The 22,674-nt window shown below is 43.4% G+C and overlaps 1 protein-coding gene across 4 annotated transcripts in view; it reads left to right on the top strand.

Annotated features, from left to right (window-relative positions):
- Nucleotides 1–22,674, top strand: part of UNKL (unk like zinc finger) — a 142,027-nt gene that overhangs the window by 69,071 nt on the left and 50,282 nt on the right. For all 4 annotated transcript variants that reach the window (XM_054041504.1, XM_054041508.1, XM_054041505.1 and 1 more), the window contains 2 exons: nt 7,613–7,801; nt 11,405–11,467. In XM_054041504.1, coding sequence (XP_053897479.1) covers nt 7,613–7,801; nt 11,405–11,467 — 252 coding nt within the window. The remainder of the gene's footprint in view (nt 1–7,612; nt 7,802–11,404; nt 11,468–22,674) is intronic.

Consider the following 22,674-nt stretch of genomic DNA (forward strand, 5'->3'; position numbering starts at 1 on the left):
CTTGAGAGCTTCAGCCCTGGGTGGGGGAGAGAGGGGGTTGCTGTAACTAGAGCCTTGCTACCCATGGCTGAAGCCAAAGCCTGAGCCCTGCCAGCCAGGACTGAAGCCTTTGGGCTTCAGCCCTGGGCGGTGGGGCTTGGACTTTGGCTTCAGCCCCAGGCTCCAGCAAGTCTAATGCCAGCCCTGACCCACAGTTTGAGAATCTCTGGTATCGTTAAAATTATTTGTTACCTGTTAGCTGGGACAATGGAGCAGGAGTTCTGGAAAATTCTTACTTTGATTTTTGCCGGCTTATTTTGTGGACCTTCAAGCATTCATAGGTTAACAAAACTGCACAACACGTAAATAACCCATCAAATGTTTTATTTGAGTATCTTCAAAGGATAAAACAATTGCTCTGCTACTAGCATCTGTCTCAAAAAGGTGTGCAATGAGAGTAGCAAGGAAAATTTATTTATTTAGGAGGGGGTTTGTTCCTCCAAAATTGCAGACAAATTTAATAGAAACATAGAATCATAGACTTGAAGGTCAGAAGGGACCATTATGATCGTCTAGTCTGACCTGCACAACGCAGCCCAGAGAATCTCACCCACCCACTCCTGTAACAAACCCCTAACCTATTTAAATACAAGTCTATGATGTTGGTGCTACTATTTCTAGTTTAGTTCACTATTCCCTCATTCCTTAAGTAGAAATCCAGCTGTAAGTAAAAAAAAAAATAGAGAAGGCTGATTTTTATTTTACTTTATTTTATTTTTTAACCCGGAAACTAAATCTTGCCTGTCCATGTTTTCTTCTACTGTCACTTTACAATTCATGACAATAAAGCTTGTACAAAAAATCCTCAAAACATCTAATCTGTATATATATGTGTAGAAGATACTATAAACATATCAACAAATCAATTTTCATAATCATATTGATTTTTGTTATAGATTGTAGAGTATATGGAAAATTTGCTAAGTTTACTGTAAATATGGATCTTTACATGCATCTAAGAACCCAAGGTTCCTGCTCCAAAGATGGTATAATCTGAATTATACTGTGATGCAGAGTAATTGGCAATTAGCAAATAAGAAATTTCTGAGGAAAAACAAGATGTTAGTTGATAGCAAACTAGGAACTATTTCCCTTCTTTGTTAGGTTGTGTGTGGGGAGGGGGGACAAATAAGTATGTCCTAAGACGTCTAGTCCTTTTACCAGAGCAGTGGGCTTGAAGGCATGGGTCAGAATAGGCTAGCTCAGCAGAAGAAATGATGAAGCCACTAGAGGATAGCTGTGTCACCCTGGTGTTAGGGGGAGGGAGAAGAAAGCTTGACTGTTGCTCTTTCTATAGCAAATATGAAAGCATGCTGGGAAAGGAAAGAAGTCTTGGGCCTTTTAAAATACAGACTCTTCTCTCACTCAGAGCTGTTGAAAGAAAGGCAGCACAGGGGAAAGATTTGATTATGTGCCTGGGAAACACACACACACATACACCCATATTGTGCTGGTCAGGTCACTGAACAAACACAAATTGAGGGAAATTCCCTATCCCATAGAACTTTCAACCTAAAAGACACAATGTTATAAGTGGGTGAAATATTTTTGTTTTTCCTATCAATTGGCTTGTTACAATTTTTCATCTGCCTAACCATTATAGCTATTATCAGATGGTGCTTTTCTGTAAACATCTCGGTAGAGGTGAGCTTAAGGAAAGGAACAGAAGGAGGTAAATGGTGATGGCTTTGCAAATTTTGATGGGAAGTTTTTCCCAGGCAAATGGACAGTCTTGGAGAAAGCACGGAAGGGTTTGTGGGAAAATCAGACCAGAAGATCATCAAAATTGGTGGTGCAAAGGTACATGTCAGCATTATGTTAGGATGGTTATGCAGGGTGGACTAAATTGTGAAAGGCTTTGAAGAGAAGGACAAGGAAGCTAGTGATATAGAAAGGGGAGCTAATGGAGGGACTTTGAGCTTTGAGCAGGGGGTTGAACTAGATGACCTCCTGAGGTCTCTTCCAACCTTAATATTCTATGATTCTATGACTTGAATGGTCATGTAGTCCACGTAATAGCCAAAATGATGATTTTCAGAAGTAGCGTACTGAATGGATTTAAAGAGGTGAGGTTCTAAGTGCCAAAGCCAGAGAAGAGGAAATTACAGTAAACAGAATGTGAGATGATCTTAGATGAAATTTTGGCAGTGAGAGCAGAGAGGAAATGTTTGTTCTTGAGGATGTTGTGAAAGGAGAAGTGGCAAGATTTGACACTGCCTATATTTGTGGAGCAAAAGAGAGGGGCTGAGATCACGGGTTTGGATGATTAGTAAGGTGAAGGTGCTGTCCACTGTGATTGAGAAAGAGGATAAAAAGGGAGGACTTGAGGAGAAATATCAAGAGCTTAATTTTAACCATTTTGACATTCAGGTGGGGATTGGACAAAGATGTCTGAAAGACATGCTCATATAATGGCTTGAACAAAGGGAGGCAGGTCCCAAGTAGAGAGGCAAATATGTGAGTCACCAGTACAAAGACAGTAGTTGAAGCTGTGTTTGCAGATAATGTCAGACAGGGATAGGGAGGAGAAACAGAAAAATATGTTGCATGTCTGGTTTTATTCCATCACTGTTGAGGTTGGTAGAAGTTTCTTGACTTTCTGCTATAGTCATACCAGATAGATAACATAGAGCTATTTCTACATGCATGGTAGGGAAGGAAGACAGGAGACTAGAAAACAAACAGAAGAAAATGCTGCCCATAGTAGTGTGGTTTGGTAAGAAGCAGATTTAGGTTTTTGTTCTTGATTTTACTGATCCTTTAAAAATATTCTATAATTATATACTATTTATATAACTGATTATGCAAGACTGTTCAAATACTAATTCATTCTAGGAACATTATAGTGTCACACTAACAGTGCAACAACTGTTCTGGAGGTGGTAGCTCTGTTCTAAAATCCTATTTTCAGTCATTTGAAACTGTGTCCAAAAAATCTATTTTGGGGTGAAACTTCTTTTGGTTGTGGATTATTTTATGTGGAAAGTTTGAAGAAAATGTATTACTTTGTTTTATGAGTTATTAGAATATGACAAGATGTCTTCTAGACATCAAGAACTTTATTTGTATGCTTTTTGGTGCACCAACTGTTCACATGGTACTTTACAAAGAAGTTAAAAACAAAAAAACAAACAAAAAACCCACATTGGGACTAATGAGGTTCTTCCCTCAAAATACTTGGTTTGCAGGGGATTACAGGAGGCCAGATCCATCTATGCAGACTCCTCTTGTAGCTCTGTGGCTCCTTAGTTTCCCCCTTAGGCACGTGGGCATTAGAGATATCATGGAGCTGAGTTGCCAGAGCTTCCTTTGCTGGTGTGTGCTCTAAAATTTCAGTGAAAAGATGGGTTCACAGCTGGGAAGGGGCAGAGGGGCAGCAAAACAATTATTGCAGTCGCAAAGCTACATTAGCTTTTGAGCAGGTTAATGACAAGGCTGAAGAGTGGTTATTCTTACTCTGTGCATGGATTCCTAGACCCTGTGGAGATTCTCTGCAGTGTCAGAGGTGGGTGGGGAAACAGGGCAGCCAGGGCCGGCTCCAGGCACCAGGCATGTGCTTGGGACGGCACCTAGTAAGGGGCGGCCAATCTTGGGGGGGCAACGCGGCGCGGCGCTCGGCGGAGGGGGGGTTCCGGCAGCGTGGCGCTCGGCGGGGGAGGGGGGGTTGGTGGTGCTCCGTGCTGGGGTGGGCTTCAGCAGTGCAGCGCTGCATGGGGGGCGGAGGTGTTTGGCGGCGCAGCGCTCAGTGGGGGTTTCGGCGGCGCGGCGCTTCACAGGGGGCGGGGAGTGTTCAGCAGTGCGATGGTGCGGCACTCGGCGGGGGTTTCAGCGGCGTGGCGCTCCGCGGGGGGCGGAGGTGTTCAGCAGCTTGGCGGGGGGCGAGGGGCTGTTCGGCAGCGCTCCGCGTGGGGGGCAGGGACTGTTTGGCAGCGCTCCGCACCGGGGGGGGGTTCAGCAGGGGGGCGGGGGGCTGTTCGGCAGTGCAGCGATCGCCGGGGGGGGTTCGGCGGTGCTCTGCACAGGAGGGGGTTCAGCAGCTCAGCAGGGGTGTTCGGCAGCGCGGCGGGGGGCGGCGGTTGTTTGGCGGCGCTCGGCGTGGGAGTGGTTTCAGCGTCGTGGCACTCGGTGGGGGCGTGTTATGGCGGGGCGGCGCTTTTTTTTGCTGCTTGGGGCAGCAAAAAAGTTAGAGCTGGCCCTGAGGGCAGCGCCACATATAGCATTCTCCCACCTTCTCTGACACAGAAAGGTGAAGGTCTGTACATGGAGTTTTTCCATGTTTTTTACATCATTACATCCCTTGGTATCACTTTCATCTTCACTTGTGTTTGCAGCTCCCTCTCAAGTTAATACTTGCAGTAGATTTCATTAACATGCTCTTTATTCACCATCTTTCTGGTCCTTACTTAAGATGTCAAATAAGCTTGGTGCTTATGGCAGTTCTCCCAATGCCTGGTAGACTGCTGCCCCTTAGCTTGTGATATATCACTGTTTATTTTTACCATTTGTTTGCAATTCTTCAGCCAGTTTTCAGTCCACATTAAATTTTTTTTATCTCTCAATTTTAATTAATTTTTCAAATAAGATACTCTATCAAAAGCTACATCTACCATTTTTCTTTTCCTCCACTAGCTTGTGTAAATCTATCCCACAAAAAACTATCATGTATGTTTGGCATGATTTGTTGTTTATAAGGGAGCTACACACAAGAATAGTTATTAAATAGTACATAAAACCAATGCATCTTTCATGTCTGGATAACTTTACCATCATCACTTTCATGTCTATTGCATAGACTTTATTAAATATTTATATTAATATTTTAAAAATATTTAAAAGGAGGAGAGAGTTTCCCTGCTCCATTGTGTAGCGTGTTTTACCTAAACCAGGAGTCTCAAAGTCCTGGCACAGGGGCCATCTGCGGCCCGAGAACCTCCCCACTGCGGCCGCGGAGGAGAGACGCAGGCAGACATGCTGCCTGCAATCTCAATTACAGGCGCCGCCCCCCACAGCTTCCATTGGCTGGGGGAGAGGGATGGAGATACCATCACTAGTTGCTGGGCTGAGTCAGCCATGGAGGCAGCATCATTAGTTGCCGGGCAGAATCAGCCTTAGAGGCAGCATCACTTTTTTCCACGATGAATGTAAGTCAAAATACCGAACACAACTATCTGATGCACACCTTGCTGCAATCCCGTAGGTTTCAACTGCTCAGTCACTGAGGCCAAACATCAACAAATTGACAGAACTGGCCAACAGTAAAAACTCTCTGGGAGGCGAAGAATTTGTATGACAGTTTTATTATTCCTAAGAAATTTGAAATAAAAAATACAGTATAAACGTTTTCTTTTCTGAACCCCATCTTCAGTGACATTATTGGCTCACTGGGAGTATTTGAGGACTGGCACTGGCCCTAAGGTAAATTGAGTTTGAGACCCCTGACCTAAACCATCATGCTAATTTGTTAGTGCACGTGTATAAAAAGTCATGTCCATTGGCCAAAATAAAATAGAATTGGATTCACACTACGTTTTTGCCTTTACTTTGTTCTAAAAGTAATGTTGTTGACAGAATAGTCAGTTCTTGAGACTCCATGTGTTTTGGTAAGAATAAAAATATAGCATTGCTACAGTTATGGTTGAGGGTACACTTTCATGTGAAGCCCTTGTTTTAAGGAGTTTTTAACTTTCTAGAAAAACTACCATTAGGAATGAAATGTCTTGTACTTGTTCTTACGCTAATAGTAAAATTTTTGTGACAGTTTATTTAAATTTCATGAGGTTGTTTTCCAGGTTTCCTGAATATTGAAAATAGGCATTGATTAATTTGAAAAATTACATATCCTTTATTTGCAGTGAGCTACTTCAAGCAATGTTACTTTAAGAATTCAGACTTGGCATACGTCTTCCTCAACAAGGAATGTTTACTGCGTGATGTTTGCTTAAAAAAAAAAAAAGTAGATGGGAAAATAATTGTAAAGGAGTAGACATCTGTATATTGCAGGAGGATAATGTCCCCCCCCCTTTTTTTTTTTTGGTAAACAAGTATGCACTGAATGCAATTATCCCTCTGAGTGTGTTTCTATACTTATTGAAATGACCACATAGGACCAAATTCAACCCTAGTGTAAGCAAACACAATTCTGTTGAAGTCAGTGGAGTCTCAGTAGGATTGAGTTTGCTCCTACTATGTGGGTTTTGAATGACTGTTTAAAGAAATACAGTTAGGGTTATGATAGTAGTTGTAACATTGACTTCAGTGGGAGTTGTATCTGCATATGATGGGGCTGAAATTGGTTCATAGTCTCATCTGTTCATTTTCCAGATAGAGAAATGTCTGGGCTGAATTTTTCACCAAAAAAGGCAGAATTGTAGGGCCAGATCTTCAGCCAGATCATTGATTTTAATGGAGTCTTTGATTTTCCCCAGTGGAGGCTTTGGTCTATATCAGGGGTGGGCAGCCTATGGCCTGCAGGCTACATCCGGCCCTCGAGCTCCCGCTGGGGAGCAGGGTCGGGGGCTTGCCCCGCTCCGCCCGCCCGGTGCTCCCCAGCCCCCGACTCATAACTCCTTGATGAGCACCATCTTCCTGCACGCAGAGCCACACTGCGCAGGCGCGACCAGCACCGCTTACCAAGACTTCACCCCACTGTTTTCGGGATTGGAACCCTGCCCCTACATGGCAGTGCACCCAATCCCCGAAGCACCAGCCTCTACCCAAACTAGCCAATGATCAAGGCCAGCAGCATCACAGGATACCACCCTCCAGACTCTCGAAACTGCCCTGGGACCTTGTCCCAGCTAGGGGGTGTGGTACGGCCGCCTTGGTGTCACTGCTGGCAGGGCCCCTAGGAGTCCCTGGGTACCCACCCCTGTAGAGCACTCCCCCCCCCCCCCCCGCAACACACCCCATGAGTCTCCCTCCTTCCACTTCAGTAACATCCCTTATAGAGTCCGTCCCCCACCTGGGTAACATCCCTTATAGAGCCCCCCTCTGAATATCTCTGAATTGTTAATTTTGTGAGCATTCATGGCCAACCATACAATTTCCATACCCATATGTGGGCCTCAGACCAAAATGTTTGCCCACCCCTGGCCCATATGAATGTAAGGGCTGCCATATTGGGTCAGACTTGGGGGTAGTACACAGAATAGGACAATTTTGGAGAGTTCCAATCCTATCTTCACCTCCTGCTTCTGACAGTCAGAGATTTAGCATCACCCCAAGCATGGGATTGTATTTCTGACCATCTTGGTTGATAGCCATTGATGAACCTCCTCCATGAACTTGTCTAGTTCTTTATTTACCTCAGTTATACTTTGGCCATCACACCATTCTGTGGCAATGAGTTCCACAGGTTCATTGTGCATTGTGTAAATGTTTGCCTTTGGAAACATTACTGTGAATTTTCCAACTTTGAAAAATAATATTGCATTAACATAGGTTTTGCCATTTAAACAGGCATATGCATGTGTGTATGTATTTGTATAAGTAGGTATATGGTTATTTAAATAACCATTTAAAAATGGAGAAGAATAGAGCATATTGGACAGATCCTATTTTCTCTCTCCTACAGATTTCCTGTGCCTCAAGTCCAACAGTAATGTCAAGCTCTGGTAGCTGTAGCTCATTATCGCCTATTGGACCCCTTTGTAGGCAAAGATCATTAGCAAATGGTGCTTTGTGTTCCGAGTGTAGCCCATCAGGTGTTTCTTCACCAAATTCTAGCTACCCAAAAGCACCAGGTTTTGAACGAGAGGATCAGGTATGTAAATACTAGAAGTACAAATAAAATCTTGAGATAGATAAAATTAGAGCCTACAGAAAACCTTTATTTTATTTCCCTCAACTCTCTAAAATGTATTTTGATTTCTTAACAATCCCCCCTCCCCCCAGCACTTTGAGATGTCATTTTTGCTAACACATGCTTTCGATCTTAGCAGCTTGTTGTGTAAAAGCGTTAAAATTTTTAAAGAGCACAATTCCAAATGTAAGAGCGGAAAATTTTTTCAAACCCATTTTGTCTTTAAAACCGACCTAAATATATTCTTCAACTATATTCAGTTTAAGTTGTTTTTGTTTTTTTAATTTATTCTAGATTTTAGAATTTTTGGAATTTTTCCATTTACGAAGTCCTCAGTTTGGTTAAAATGTTAACACGCAAATGTGTTGGATGCAATTAAAGCACATGTTTTATGTAAATGTTTATAATGCACTCAATGTAGTATCTGATTTATCACACCATTAGATTAGTGCACAAGTTGCCTTACAGGCTTTAAAGCATTCAGTTTGGGTTTCTTACTTAATTGACAGGTTTCAGAGTAGCAGCCGTGTTAGTCTGTATCCGCAAAAAGAACCGGAGTACTTGTGGCACCTTAGAGATTAACAAATTTATTAGAGCATAAGCTTTCGTGGACTACGAAAGCTTATGCTCTAATAAATTTGTTAGTCTCTAAGGTGCCACAAGTACTCCGGTTCTTTTTACTTAATTGAGAACTTCCTACCAAGGACTCATTTTTGCTACAAAATATTACTTATTAGAGACTTGATCCTGCTCCTATTAAAATCAATGGAAAGACACCCATTGACTTCAGTAGAAATTAGATCTGCTCTAATATAAATAGTCATAGAGTTCAAGGCCAGAAGGAATCACCAGATCATCCAGTCTGACCTCCCAACAACACCACCCAGCACCCAGGTGCTAAACCCAACAATCAAAATTATATCAAACTATTATACCCCTCAGGAGACTAAATTATTATGTGCCACAGGAGGGAATAGGAGGGACTGAGGTGCACCAGTGCTCGAGGCTCCCACAATGGTAGGGAAAAGATTGAGATATACCCAGATAATCCAGGCAAGTGATCTGTACCCACACGCTGCAGAGGAAGGTGAAAAACCCCCATGGTCACTGCCAGTTTGACATGAGGGGAAATTCCTTCCCAACGCCACATATAGTGATTAGACCCTGAGAGGAGAGCAAGAACCAGCCAGCCAGCCAAGCACCTGGGAGAGAGAATGCTCGGTGTTGCCTCAGAGCCCCGGCCCTCCCTGTCTGATGTCCCGTTTTCAACCATAACCATCCCTGATGCTTCAGGTGAAGGAGATTTTTTTTTTAAAATGTGAGGGGAAGAAGGGGAGCAGAAATCCCTTCCTGACTCTGCCAGGTGGCTGGCTGAAAACCCTGAAGCATGAGCTTTTTAGGAACATAAGACATAAACTGGAAGCGAGCCTCAGGGCTGTTGAGTACTGCCCCCTACCAACACATTCTACCATCAAAGTACACATTGTTCCTCAGTGCACAACCTTGACGTAAGTGATTTGCAATTTAAATGTCCAGCGGGCCAACTTATTTATAATGAATAAAGTTTTATTTAGGAAAAAGATGCTTTTGTTTCTTACATGAAACATTGTCAGGAATGGAACAGGTTAACAGTGGAAAAACTCATAACAAAGGAAATGTCATTGTTGATAGAAGGTTATCTAGCTGTATAGCTGTCATTTATCAAATACACATAAGAAACCTACTCTCCAGCAACCAAACCCACTTGGTTATATGTTAAGCTTGTTCAGATATGTGATGTCTACCATGGGTTTCTGCATAGTCTTTGTTTCTTTGAAATAACAAACAGGGTTCGCATTCCTTCTCCTTTCCCTCACCACCTCTTGACGTTCAACCCTAGATCAGCTCAGTCATCCTCCATTGCTCTGCTTGGCCATTCTGTCACTTTCAATACATTAGAATTTACAGAATGGGGGACTCTGTCCTGGGAAACGGTGACTCTGAAAAAGAAGTGGGGGTATTGATGGATAATCAGCTGAATGTGAGTTCTAAGTGGCCAAAGGAGCTAATGCAATCCTGGGATGCATAAACAAGGGAATCTTGAGTAGGAATAGGGAGGTTATTTTACCTCTGTATTTGGCACTGGTGAGACCGCTGCTGGAATACGGTGTCCCATTCTGGTGCTCAAAATTCAAGAAGGATGCTATAAATTAGAGAAGATTCTGAGAAAGAGCCATGAGAATGATAAAGGATTATAAAACATTTTATAGTGAGACAGTCAAAGAGTTCAATCTATTTAGCTTAACAAAGAGAAGGTTAAGGGGCGACTTGGTTACAATCTGTAAATATCTACCTAGGGTGCAAATATTTAACAATAGTCTCTTCAATCTAGCAGAGAAAGGTATAACGCAATTTAATGACTGGAAGTTGAAGCTATACAAATTCAGACAGGAAGTAAGATATACATTGTTAAATCTGAGAGTAATTAAACACTGGAACAGTTTACCAAGGGTGGTTGTGGATTCTCTATGACTGACCATTTTTAATTCCATATTGGATGTTTTTCTAAAAGTGATGCTCTAGGAATTATTTTGGGGAAATTATGGCCTGTGTTACACAGGAGGTCATACTAGATGACCACAGTGGTTCCTTCTGGCCTTGGAATCTACAACTCTGCCCTTGCTTGTTCAATTCCTCCCCACTCTTCCACTGACTTGAATCCTTTTGCCCCTCTCCCCCACAACAGAGTCTATCCCTCTAGCCTCAGCCTGCCCAAGTCTCCAGTTCCTTAACACCTGCTGCTGGCCTGCTTAACTTCTCTGGAAGAAGCCCATGACAACATGGACTTCTGTGTGGCTATGGAATTTCTTTGATGTTGTTTTTGCTTCCTGTGGATAGCTCTGTCTTATAAGGTTCTTTTCACTGATCAGGTGTTGACTTAATGATCACACAGGATATAAAACTTTTACTTTATTAACTAGTCCCACAAAGACAACTTAACTTGCAAAATCAGCTTTGTTTGTTACACTTTGCTTAGATTGTGATAGTGATATTAATATGTTCATAATGACAATGTTAATAAGATTGTGATAGCACAATTAAATAGGCTGCAGCCAAAATGTTTTCAGCTTGCTTAAAAGCTGTTGTTTTGTTAAAACTGTTTCCTTAACCAAACACAGATTGACAAACACATAAGAAAAAGGAGAGAGAAGGAGGAGAGGGGGTCATCTGTGGATGGGGGATGGCAGGGTTATTGAATCAGGCCAAAACTGATACCCATTCTTAGCCAGGCAGGAAAACTCTTGTCCATTGGTATTCAATCAAGCTGGAGGCCAGAAAGCTGGCAGTAGAATCAGTTTGACAGATGAAATTTCACATGTTCTCTCCCAGTGTTAGGAACAGCTAAGGCAGGGACCATATCCAAGACAGCTAGCGCTTAACTCTCTCTATAGAATTGAAATGGCAGAGTTGTGATCAGATTGTTCCAGATAGTAGGACATAGCTGCTGCTGGGCCTGCACTAAGTATTTATATTACCATCCACTCATTAAGCTGATATTTGACTGAGGTTTTTCTTTTTTTCCAGGTGAAACAGAAAAGCCTGCCAGCCGACAATTATCAGAAAATAAGTGAACAAGACAGTAAGCAGGTATGGTCAGTGAAAGAGCATTATATATGTGTCCTTTTTTGATACTTACCTACCTAGCACCAAAGATGTGTCTGGAATTAGTACAGTCTAAAAAGAGTACAATAGATGGAGGACACTGTGGGGAATGTTGGAGGAGGGGGAGGAAAACTGAGGCAATGTGATCAAGAATATGTGTCTGGAAGGCTACACAGGGTTTGGTTGTTTGCCTTTTAAACTGATGGGACTGTGTAATTTTATGAGACTTCTTGAGGAAGTGGGATTTGAGAGGGGGAGACATGGAATAAATGAGAAGTTTAGGCTGAACACAGAAGTTGTTGTGGGATCAAAAGGAGAGAAGGGCAGATAAGTAGGGAGAGGCAACTAGGTTATTGAAGACCTTGAAGGTGGTAAGGAGAAAACCCATTATTTGTTTTTGGATATGATCTAGAAGGCATTTTTAGAGAGTTATGTGGTCATTGCTTGTGTAAGGTAGAGGATTTTCACAGCAGAGTTTTGGATGAATTGAAATTTGGAATGGATAAGTAGTCTCAGCAGAAAGACAGGATCTGGACAAGAGCCCTGGTGATAAGGCAGGAGTGGGCAGATTTTGGAGTTATTGTGGAGCTAAAACCAGATGGAATTAGAGATAGTACTGCATCTATATGAGAGTTGAAAATTCAGCCAGCTTTCACACCTGTGGAACTAGAAGGCTGATGGAATCACCAACAGTCATGGAGATAGGAGAGTGTGGAGGGAGGATTCAGAAGGGGAGAGGAGGTGGTTACTTCTGAACAGTCTGAATTTCTGCTAGCAGTGGAGGCATCCAGGTGGAGATTGAGACCATATCAAGGGGAAAGCTCAGGTGGAAAAATTGTTAAGGGTCCTAATAATAGAAAACAATAAGGACAAATGTCTGGAGAACAGCAGCTGAGAGAAGGAGGGGCCACTTAAACAGACACTGAAGGAGGGATCATGAAGTGGTAGAAGAATCAGAAAGGCAGTAGCCTAAAGCCAAGGCAGGAGAAGGGAGTCATTAGTTATGTCAATGGCCATGTAAAGGTCAAGAAGGATGAGAACAGAAAAGAAGCTTTGAGGACTGCACCTGGTGACCTTGGCAAAAGTGTTTAAATGAGGGGGAGAGGGAGCCACATTGTATCGGATCAAGACGAGAGAGTGGACAGATCTTTAAGCTTTAAGAGAAGACAATGCACTAGAGATTAGAGAGAAAGGGAAGGCGATGAGATTGGTAGTTGGAGAGGCAGGTGGGTTCAAGGCTGGAGGGAACAATGTTTACTTAAATGTAGTTGGGAACCTGCAAGAGAGTGAATGGGAGGATTAGGGAGAGGATAAGGAAATAGGATGGGATGGCAACAAAAACGGAGATTGAGCTGGAGACTAGAAGAGGGTAACACTTCAAACTCAGACAGGGCTGAAGGGGAAAAGAAAGACACACGGTAGGAAACTAAGGCAAGACCGTTCTAGTTTTCTCTACGCATTAATGTGTGAGACCCTGGGCAACAATGGGGGGGGGCAGAATGTGAGGAAGGGGCTGTGAGGAAAGGGTCCAGAGTGGAGAAGTGCCTATGATTGTAAGAGTGAGGACTTCACCAGGGAGGAAGAAGTAAGTTTTCTTGGCAAGGAATATGGCTGTGCTGATTGAGGAGAGGAACAAACCTGCGTTGTCTCTGGATTTTCTCCAGAGATATCCATCAGTGTGGGAGTGGAGAAACCAGTTTGGAAGAGTGAGCTAAGGCTGTAGGTCAGAAAGGGGGCCGGAAGAATCAATTGTGGATGAAAGTATATAGTTGTTGGTGGAGACCCTGAATTCAGCTGAGAAGAATGTTTGAAATATCCTTGTGTGTGTGAGAGGTGGCTTTCAAGTGTGTTTTATAGTCACATTTTCTACACATCTATAATTTAGAATGCTTGTCAGTTAAGTTAACTCTGATCATGGCTCAATTACAGTTTTCCTCATGAGACATCTTTACATAGTTGGCACTAATTTTAATATTTTATCTTGATTGATGTTTGCAATGTACAGTAGCTATAAACACAATTATACAATATGTGATACAGCAGGGCCAGAGGGCAACAGGAGAGTGATCGATGGGAGGTATATAAGCCGCAGGATGATTAGAGCCTTATTCCCTGTGGACTAAGGAGAGGTTACTACAGGTTAATTTGAGCACCTGGAGCCAATTAAGGCCCTGCCCGAGACCTAATAAAGCCCCCCTACTTCAGTCAGATAAGAGAGAGGAAGGAGAGCTGGCTATAGTTTGGAGGCATAGTGGTGTTGACCAGAGAATCAGAGTACCAGGGGAAGGGAGACCCTGCCCAAGCATGGCAGAGGGACTCCCCCAGTACAGAAGACAGAGAGAAACTCTGCCCCAGGGGTAAGAAGCCTGTGAAGCTGAAGGGGCTGGTTCCAGAGTAGGGGGCAGACCTGGGTCCCTTCCCTGCTCCCCTTCTCTCCCCCTCCAGGGCACTAGCAGAGCCCAAGAATATGGGCAGGGGCGACACCCTGACCCACCACAATAGTGTTGACCATTTGCCACAAATATATAGAAATAGCAATACTTAGCTCATTCTTAACATTCTTTCCTGTACATTTTTTTAAAAATTATTTAACCTCCTTGTAAATGCAACAGAATGTATGAAATACTATTGCATAAATAAAAAACTGCTGCAAGCAAAAAAAATTATCTCATGCTCTTAATCTCTTGGATTTACTTTTTGATCTGTTTAACTGTTCTGTTCAGGTATTTCCTAGGGTTGGGGAATTGAAGTTATGGTTAGGGTTAGTCTTGTAGAGGGGGAAGAAAACAAGGAAATGCACAACTGCAGATGTGTGTCTGAAGGGGACATCTGTGTTTGTCAGAGAAGACGAGGAGGAGAGAAATGAGGAGCCACCCAGCCATGTATGTGTGTGTCTTGGAGTGGTGGATGAGGATGTTGAGCAGCCATGTGCATGTGTATTTGTCACTTCTGGGGGAATTCTACCCCACTGCCTCCATAGATTTCTTTGCTTCCCCACAGAAAAATGACTTTCTGATGAGGAAGCAAAGGGAAGCTACAAGAGCAGTCAGACAGCTGCAGCGGCACAGGAGCCAGCAAACAGAGGTGTAAACAGGGGAGTTTGAGTGGAAGTTCTGTTGGAGGAGTTTGTGGGGAAGACAAAGGCCGTGGCTACACTCGAAACTTCAAAGCGCTGCTGTGGGAGTGCTCCCGCTGCAGCAGCGCTTTGAAGTGCGAATGTGATCTCCCAGCGCTGCAGGTACTCCACCCCCATGAGGAGATTAGCTTACAGCGCTGGGAGCGCAGCTCGCAGCCCTGGGGCACTGTTTACACTGGCACTTTACAGCGCTGTAACTTGCTGCGCTCGGGGAGGTGTTTTTTCACACCCCTGAGCTAGAAAGTTGAGCGCTGTAAATCGCCAATGTAGCCATAGCCTAAGAGAGGCAGGCAGAGGAACAGACAGACTAGTGAATGAAGTGTGTGGGTTCTGGCAGTGTTTTGGTGCTCATTGGGGGTTTGTGTTGCTGTGGGTGGTGGTGGTTTGGTTTGGTTTTGTGTTTCCCAGACTAACAGGTTTTAGGTGGGAAGGCTATGACAGATACAGAGGCAACAGTGGAAGACACAATGAAATGACTGGATGTGGAAGCTGCGGCATGTACATGATCCTGGAGGGGGTACCTGAAAAGAGTTTCGTCTGCATGAAGTGCCGCCTGATAGAGCTGATGGAAGAAAAGATCCGAGCATTGGAGATGCAGGTGGAAACTCTGGTTGAGTTTAGAAGGGGGTTCGAGCAGAGCAAAGACATGAGGAGGCTGAAGGGAAAAGCTCAGACTTGCAGATGGAAACAGGACCAAAGAACTCTGAGGGGAGACTGCTGGGTGAGGAAAGTGGACAGTGGAAGCATGTGACTAAGAGAACCAGGCAGAGGAAAAGACGGGCTAGTAAAGGAGAAATAGAGCTCATGAACAGGTTTGCGGAGTTGGAAAATGAAGAAGGGGCACAGTAGGTTGTCACTGAAGGTGAGAGGGCAAGGAAGAAGAGAAGAGCAGCTAGTCCTATAGGAAGAGGGGAAGAGTCAATGGAGATAACACCAAATATGAGCCCCAGGAGCATACATGATGGGTTGCGGAGGATTGCAAGGGACAATAGGAATCGAGAGGACTTGCAGCCGGAGGGAACAGGGATGCTCGAGGATGTTGTACCAGTTCCCATGTTTCTGGATCCTGTTTCCCTTTTATTTGTGGACCGCCTGTCCCACTTCATCAGAGTGTGGTCCCATATCACCCCAGAACGTTGGGCGCTGAACACAGTGGAAGTTGGATATACCCTTCAGTTCATTTCTATCCCTCCTTCAATTAATTTCCATCCCTCTTCCCACCCTGCCTCCCCGTCCTTCTTCAGGGCCCCCTCTGACGAGCAACTTCTAGCCCAGGAAGTTCAACCTTTCCTTCGGGTGGGATCCATGGAAGAGGTTCCACAGAATGTAAGGGGGAAGAGGGTTCTACTCTCGTTATTTCCTAAACCTGAAAGCCAAGGGTGGTCTCAGACCTATTCTAGACCTGCACCAGCTCAACAACTACCTCAAGAAATTAAAGTTCCGCAAGTCTCCCTGGCTTCCATTATTTCCTCCCTGTATCCCGGGAACTGGGACGCCACCCTTGATTTAGGAGACGCCTATTTTCATATATTGATCTGCCAAGGCCACAAAAGGTTCCTCAGGTTCATTGTGAACCACACGCACTACCGATTTGCAGTACTCCCATTCGGCTTGTTGGCGACTCTGCAGGTGTTTACAAAACCATGGCGGTAGTGACTGCCTTCCCGAGGAGACCGGGGCGGGGTACGAGTCTACCGGTATCTGGACGACTGGCTAGTCACAAGTCAGTCCAGGGCTCAGGTGGAGTCCAGCGTCCACATCATCCAATCAACATTCAAGGCCCTAGGCCTGCTAATAAATGTAAAGAGGTCTACTCTCACTCTGGACAAAGGATAGAGTTTATTGGACCGGTACTTGACTCTACAGGCCAGAGCAGGGTGACCAGATGTCCCGTTTTTATAGGGACAGTCCCATTTTTTGGGACTTTTTCTTATATAGGCGCCTATTACACCCCACCCCCGTCCCGTTTTTTCACAGGTGCTAGCTGGTCACCCTAGGCCAGAGCCTTCCTCCCAGAAGGTCAGTTTCAAACAATCATGTCCCTGATAGTACACCTCAAGGGCCTCCAGACCTGATTACAACAGCCTGAAATTGTCGTAGGCTTTTGGGTCACATGGCCTCATGTACATACATAGTGCAACACGCAAGACTGCATCTCAGACCCCTCCAGGCACTTTTGGCCTCAGTGTACTCACCAAACTGCCACTATCTGGACTCGGTTCTTACAGTACCTTCCCTGGTCCTCACCTCCCTCAACTGGTGGCTAGATCCACTTGCTCTTTGCGCGGGTGTCCCCTTTTCATGGTCCCAACCATCAATATCCTTGGCTCAGACACATCAGCACTAGGCTGGGGAGCTCACCTGGGACCCTCAGAATTCAAGGTCTTTGGTCTCCAGAAGAGCTCTTACTTCACAGCAATGTCAGAGAGTTCAGGGCAGTTCACCTGGCCTGTCAGGTGTTCCTGCTTCACATTACAGGCAAGAGCATGTTGGTTCTTATGGACAACACTGCAGCCACATTCTATCTCAACAGGCAGGGAGGGGCTCGCTCTTCCCCCCCCTCTCTTAAGAGGCAGTTCAGCTGTGGGACTTCTGCATAGCCCACTCAGTCCACCTCGAGGCTTCTCACCTGCGGGGGATACAGAATGAACTGGCAGATAGCCTCAGAAGGTCTTTCTTCAGTCACCCCAAGTGGTCCCTTTGCCTGGAAATCGTGAGGGATGTTTTCCAGCAATGGGGTCTCCCCAGATAGACCTGTTTGCAACCTGGTACAACAGGAAGTGTCACCAGTTCGCCTTCCTGCGAGGTCCCAGCCTGGAATCTCTTATGGATCCCTTCCTATTCCAGTGGATAGGTCACATGTACTATTCTCTCCTTCCTGTCCCGCTTGTGCACAAGGTCCTACAAAAGATCAATCAGAACTGGGTGCGTCTCATTCTAATACTCCTCTACATTGGAATTGGCCGGAAAGAAGGAACTGAGGGGGCGCGGGATTGGCTGTACCCTTTATACCGGCGCTATGAGCATGCAGCAACAGAAGGCACCCGAGCTGCCCTGACAGGTACCAGTGAGGGGAAAATGTCCAGTTGCTGTGCTCAGGGCACGCACATACCTACAGTGGAATGGACATGTGTAACATATCTCAAAGAACAGTAGTTACAGAAAGGTTAGTAACTTTTTTCTCTCAACAAGAAAACAGTTAATTGCCTCTCTTGTGCCCATGAACTTCTATGTCACCTCTCTCCATTGAGAGTTACTGGGCAGATGCCCATAGAATTCCAGTGAGGCTGCTCTTTTCATTTTTGTTCTGTGTTTATTTTATTGCCATTTCACTACAGTCTGATGTGTAGCTCCACTATGAAGATATCATTCTTTTTCAGTTGATTTTAAATGCATGAGGAGCAGAAAAGCTGTGAGCAAGTGGTTAAAGAGGAAAGTAATATGTAGGGGTAGATTGTAGCCGTCCCAGTGCAGGTTCACAAGGGATTGAAGCCCCATCACTTGAGATATTTAAAATTAGGCTGGATAAAGCAGTAGAAAATGTCCAAGAGGAAGCAAACCTGCCCAAGTACAGAGATTAACTAGATCAGTGGTTCTCAACCTTTTTTCATTTGCAGACCCTTAAAATTTTTCTAATGGTGGCATGGACCCCTTTGGAAATCTTAGATATAGTCTGCGGATCCCCAGAGGTCTGCTGACCCCAGGTTGAGAACTACTGAACTAGATAGTACAGGAGCTCTTACAATTCTGGATTCTATGAAATTTCTACATTTAAAAATGATTGGAAACTTCATAGTGAAAGTCCATCTAGCGCGCTGCTCTATAGGTTAATTCTTTTGGAGAATGTGCAGTGTAGTTTTCACAGTAAACCATAATACTGAGGGCTTGTTGTCGTGGGACGTTACTGCACAGCAAGCCAGAGAGTGAATCTACAGTGCACCAGTTTGCCACACAGTAAAGTCCTGTGTGGACACTGCTACAGGATACTAAAAGTTCTGAATGTGCTTTTGATGTACTGCTGTTTGAAACTGGAGTACATCAGTGTACTATGGAACTTTTAGTGTGCTGTAGCAATGTCCACATGGGATATTACAGGCAAACTAGTGTGCTGTGGATTCACATCCTGTCTTGTTGTGTTGTGGAGTAACATTGCATGTAGACAAGCCCTGAGACAGTGTTCTGAAAGGTGTATAACAGGCTCCAATGAAATTCCAGGTTTGATAGCTTAGCTTTTTAAAAATGTTTTGAATGTAGATGGGATCCCACTTTTGAAACTTTCTTTTCAGTGATGAACGTTATCTTTTCTGTAATCATTTTAAATCAATTGTTTACTTTCTGTTAATTTATCAGTTAAATCAAAAATCCAATCTCTTAACTATAACTAGGGAAAAAGTTAACTCACTTCCCAAACAAAACTACAGTAAATACACTTTATTGAATTATCTATGCTATGTTTTCAACTGTGCTCCTCCCTGGAAATGTATGTGCATTTGTGTGCCTGCCATTTAGTGTAAACTGATGCAGTCCAAAAAAAAAAAAAATGCACTTCTGGCATCTCTTGAAGAACAAGAGATAAATCCTCTTTGACAGAGGTGGCTTGGCATTACCCAGAGAGAGGGCAGTGAACTCCCCCAAAGGCAAAGGAAATACCCGGCATCACTTCGCAGCCTGTATACCATATAAAGTGTTCTCAGTATAAGCTGTCTCCCTCCTCTTCCCACCTCCATAAAGAGATGCCAAACACTTCTTAAATCAAGATGAGATTAGATGAGATACAGAATAATCATGTATATACATACACCACTAACTAATCTCCTAAAATCCTATCTCAGGACAAGCTGGGCTCAGTGTGAAATATGGGAAGGATTCTTTGCTGGTGTTGTGAGCAAGACACGAGAAGTCATTCTTCCTCTCTGCTCTGCTCTGGTTAGGCCTCAGCTAGAGTATTGTGTCCAGTTCGGGGCACCGCATTTTAAAAAAGATGTGGAGAAATTGGAAAGGGTCCAGAGAAGAACAACAAGAATGATTAAAGGTCTTGAGAACATGACCTATGAAGGAAGGCTGAAAGAATTGGGTTTGTTTAGTTTGGAAAAGAGAAGACTGAGAGGGGATATGATAGCAGTTTTCAGGTATTTAAAAGGGAGTCATAAGGAGGAGGGAGAAAACTTGTTCACCTGAGCCTCTAAGGATAGAACAAGAAGCAATGGGTTTAAACTGCAGCAAGGGAGGTCTAGGTTGGACATTAGGAAAAAGTTCCTAACTGTCAGGGTGGTTAAACACTGGAATAAATTGCCTATGGAGGTTGTGGAATCTCCATCTCTGGAGATATTTAAGAGTAGGTTAGATAAATGTCTATCAGGGATGGTCTAGACAGTATTTGGTCCTGCCATGCAGGCAGGGGACTGGACTCGATGACCTCTCGAGGTCCCTTCCAGTCCTAGAATCTATGAATCTATGATCTCTTCATTGGTTATGGCAAAGTCCTGGTAAGAAATATAGAGGGGATATCCTTAGAAGATTATAGGAGTGTTTGCCCAGGGCACAGGATTGAACCTCAGAAAAGTAAGCGATCTTCAGATGTCTCTCAACTTGCAAAGGAAGGGGATAAAAAAAGAGAGGTTTAATATTTTTTACTATCTTTTATATACAGCAGAAAAAGAACACAGCTTTTTATGACTCTTGTTTCTCTTCAGAGGACCTAGTGGATGGAACACTGGACTGAGATTCAGGAGACCTTGGTTCTATTCCAGACTCTGCCACTAGCCTTCTGGGTAACCCTGGACAGGTCACTTCACCTCTCTGTGTCTCAGTTTGCCTATCTGTAAAATGGAGATAATGACAAAGACCAGCTTTGGAAAGTGTTTTGAGATCTGCAGATGAAAAGCTCAATATAAGAACTAGGTAGTTATTTATTTATTTATTATAAAACATAGCAAGACACATTGTCTGCCCCAACCAGCTTCAAATCTCAGGCACAAAGACAGAAATTCAGGTAAGGAAAGGTATGGGGATAAAACTGCTGGGGGGAAAAAAACAAGATAGGAAGGATTTCTGGAAGGAAGTGGGTTTTAAAGGAAGGATTTTAAGAAGTAGAGAGAACGTTTGATAGATAACAAGTGGTGGCATGAAAAAAAGTATGAAGCTGAGAGAAGGCGATAAAAAGAATAGCATGGAAAGAGGAGTGTAGGGAAGAAGAAGGTAGGAGTGGGTGAGATGTATAGAGGTTTGAACTGAGTCAGGTCAAGTAATATGGAGGAATTGATTGTTACACTTGAAGCAGGAATTATGGGGTGAAATTCTATGGCCTTTGTTATGCAGGAGCTCAGACCAGATGATCACAATGGCCCCTAATGGACTTAAAACCTATGAAAATAACATTCATAGTGTCCAAAAGAAGGAAAAAGAAAAAAAGTGGACAGAAACGAGTAAGGATTAGAAACAAAGGCAACTCTGATTTAGTGACAAAATCCAGACTAGATAACTAACTGTATTAATACAGCTGGCTTTCTTAGTATCCCTGAAGATGAACCTATGGTATAGCCTGGCTACAGAACCTCAGGTTGTTCTCCAGTTCCCCCACCACTCAGATGCCAGAGAGGTATCACTCATTCCGCAGTGGTGGGTTTCATATAAGAACCTAGATAAACAATAATTAGGGCCCTACCAAATTCTCTGTCCGTTTTGGTCAATTTAACTGTCATAGGATTTTAAAAATAGTAGAAAGCAACAGAGGAAGAAGTGAGGTTCTTACCCACGAAAGCTTATGCTCCCAATACTTCTGTTAGTCTTAAAGGTGCCACAAGACCCTCTGTTGCTTTTTACAGATTCAGACTAACACGGCTACCCCTCTGATACTTAAAAATAGTAGGGCTGTCAAGCGACTAAAAAAATTAATCGCAATTAATCGTGCAATTAATCACACTGTTAAAAAATAATAGAATACCATTTATTTAAATAATTTTGGATGTTTTCTACATTTTCAAATATATTGATTTCAATTACAACACAGAATACAAAGTGTACAGTGTTCACTTTATATTTATTTTTTATTACAAATATTTGCACTGTAAAAAACAAAAGAAATAGTTTTTTCAATTCATCTCATACTGTACTATAGGTGCAATCTTTTTATCATGAAAGTTGAACTTACAAATGTAGAATTATGTACAAAAAATAACTTCATTCAAAAATAAAACAATGTAAAACTTTAGAGCATACAAGTCCACTCAGTCCTACTTCAGCCAATCGCTCAGACAAAACAAGTTTGATTACAATTTGCAGAAGATAATGCTGCCTGCTTCTTGTTTACAATGTCACCTGAAAGTGAGAACAGATGTTTGCATGGCACTGTTATAGCTGGCATTGCAAGATATTTACGCGCCAGATGCACTAAAGATTCACATGTCCCTTCATGCTTCAACTACCATTTCAGAGGACATGCTTCCATGCTGATGATGGGTTCTGCTCGATAACGATCCAAAGTAGTGTGGACCAACGCATGTTCATTTTCATCATCTGAGTCAGATGCCACCAGCAGAAGGTTGATTTTCTTTTTTGGTGGTTCGGGTTCTGTAGTTTTCGCATCTGAGTGTTGCTCTTTTAAGACTTCTGAAAGCATGCTCCATACCTCATCCCTCTCGGATTTTGGATGGCACTTCAGATTCTTAAACCTTGGGTCAATTGCTGTAGCTATTTTTAGAAATCTCACAATGGTACCTTCTTTGCGTTTTGTCAAATCTGCAGTGAAAGTGTTCTTAAAACAAACAATATGTGCTAGGTCATCATCCGAGACTGCTATAACATGAAATATATGGCAGAATGTGAGTAAGACAAAACAGGAGACATACAGTTCCCCCCCAAGGTGTTCAGTCACAAATCAAATTAACACATTATTTTTTTAACGAGCATCATCAGCAGGGAGGAATGACCTCTGGAATGGTGGCCGAAGCATGAAGGGGCATATAAGTGTTAGCATATCTGGCACATAAATACCTTGCAACGCCGGCTACACAAGTGCCATGCGAACACCTGTTCTCACTTTCAGGTGACATTGTAA

This window comes from Malaclemys terrapin, chromosome 10 (genome assembly GCF_027887155.1).
Source record: "Malaclemys terrapin pileata isolate rMalTer1 chromosome 10, rMalTer1.hap1, whole genome shotgun sequence".
Classification (NCBI taxonomy): domain Eukaryota; kingdom Metazoa; phylum Chordata; order Testudines; family Emydidae; genus Malaclemys; species Malaclemys terrapin.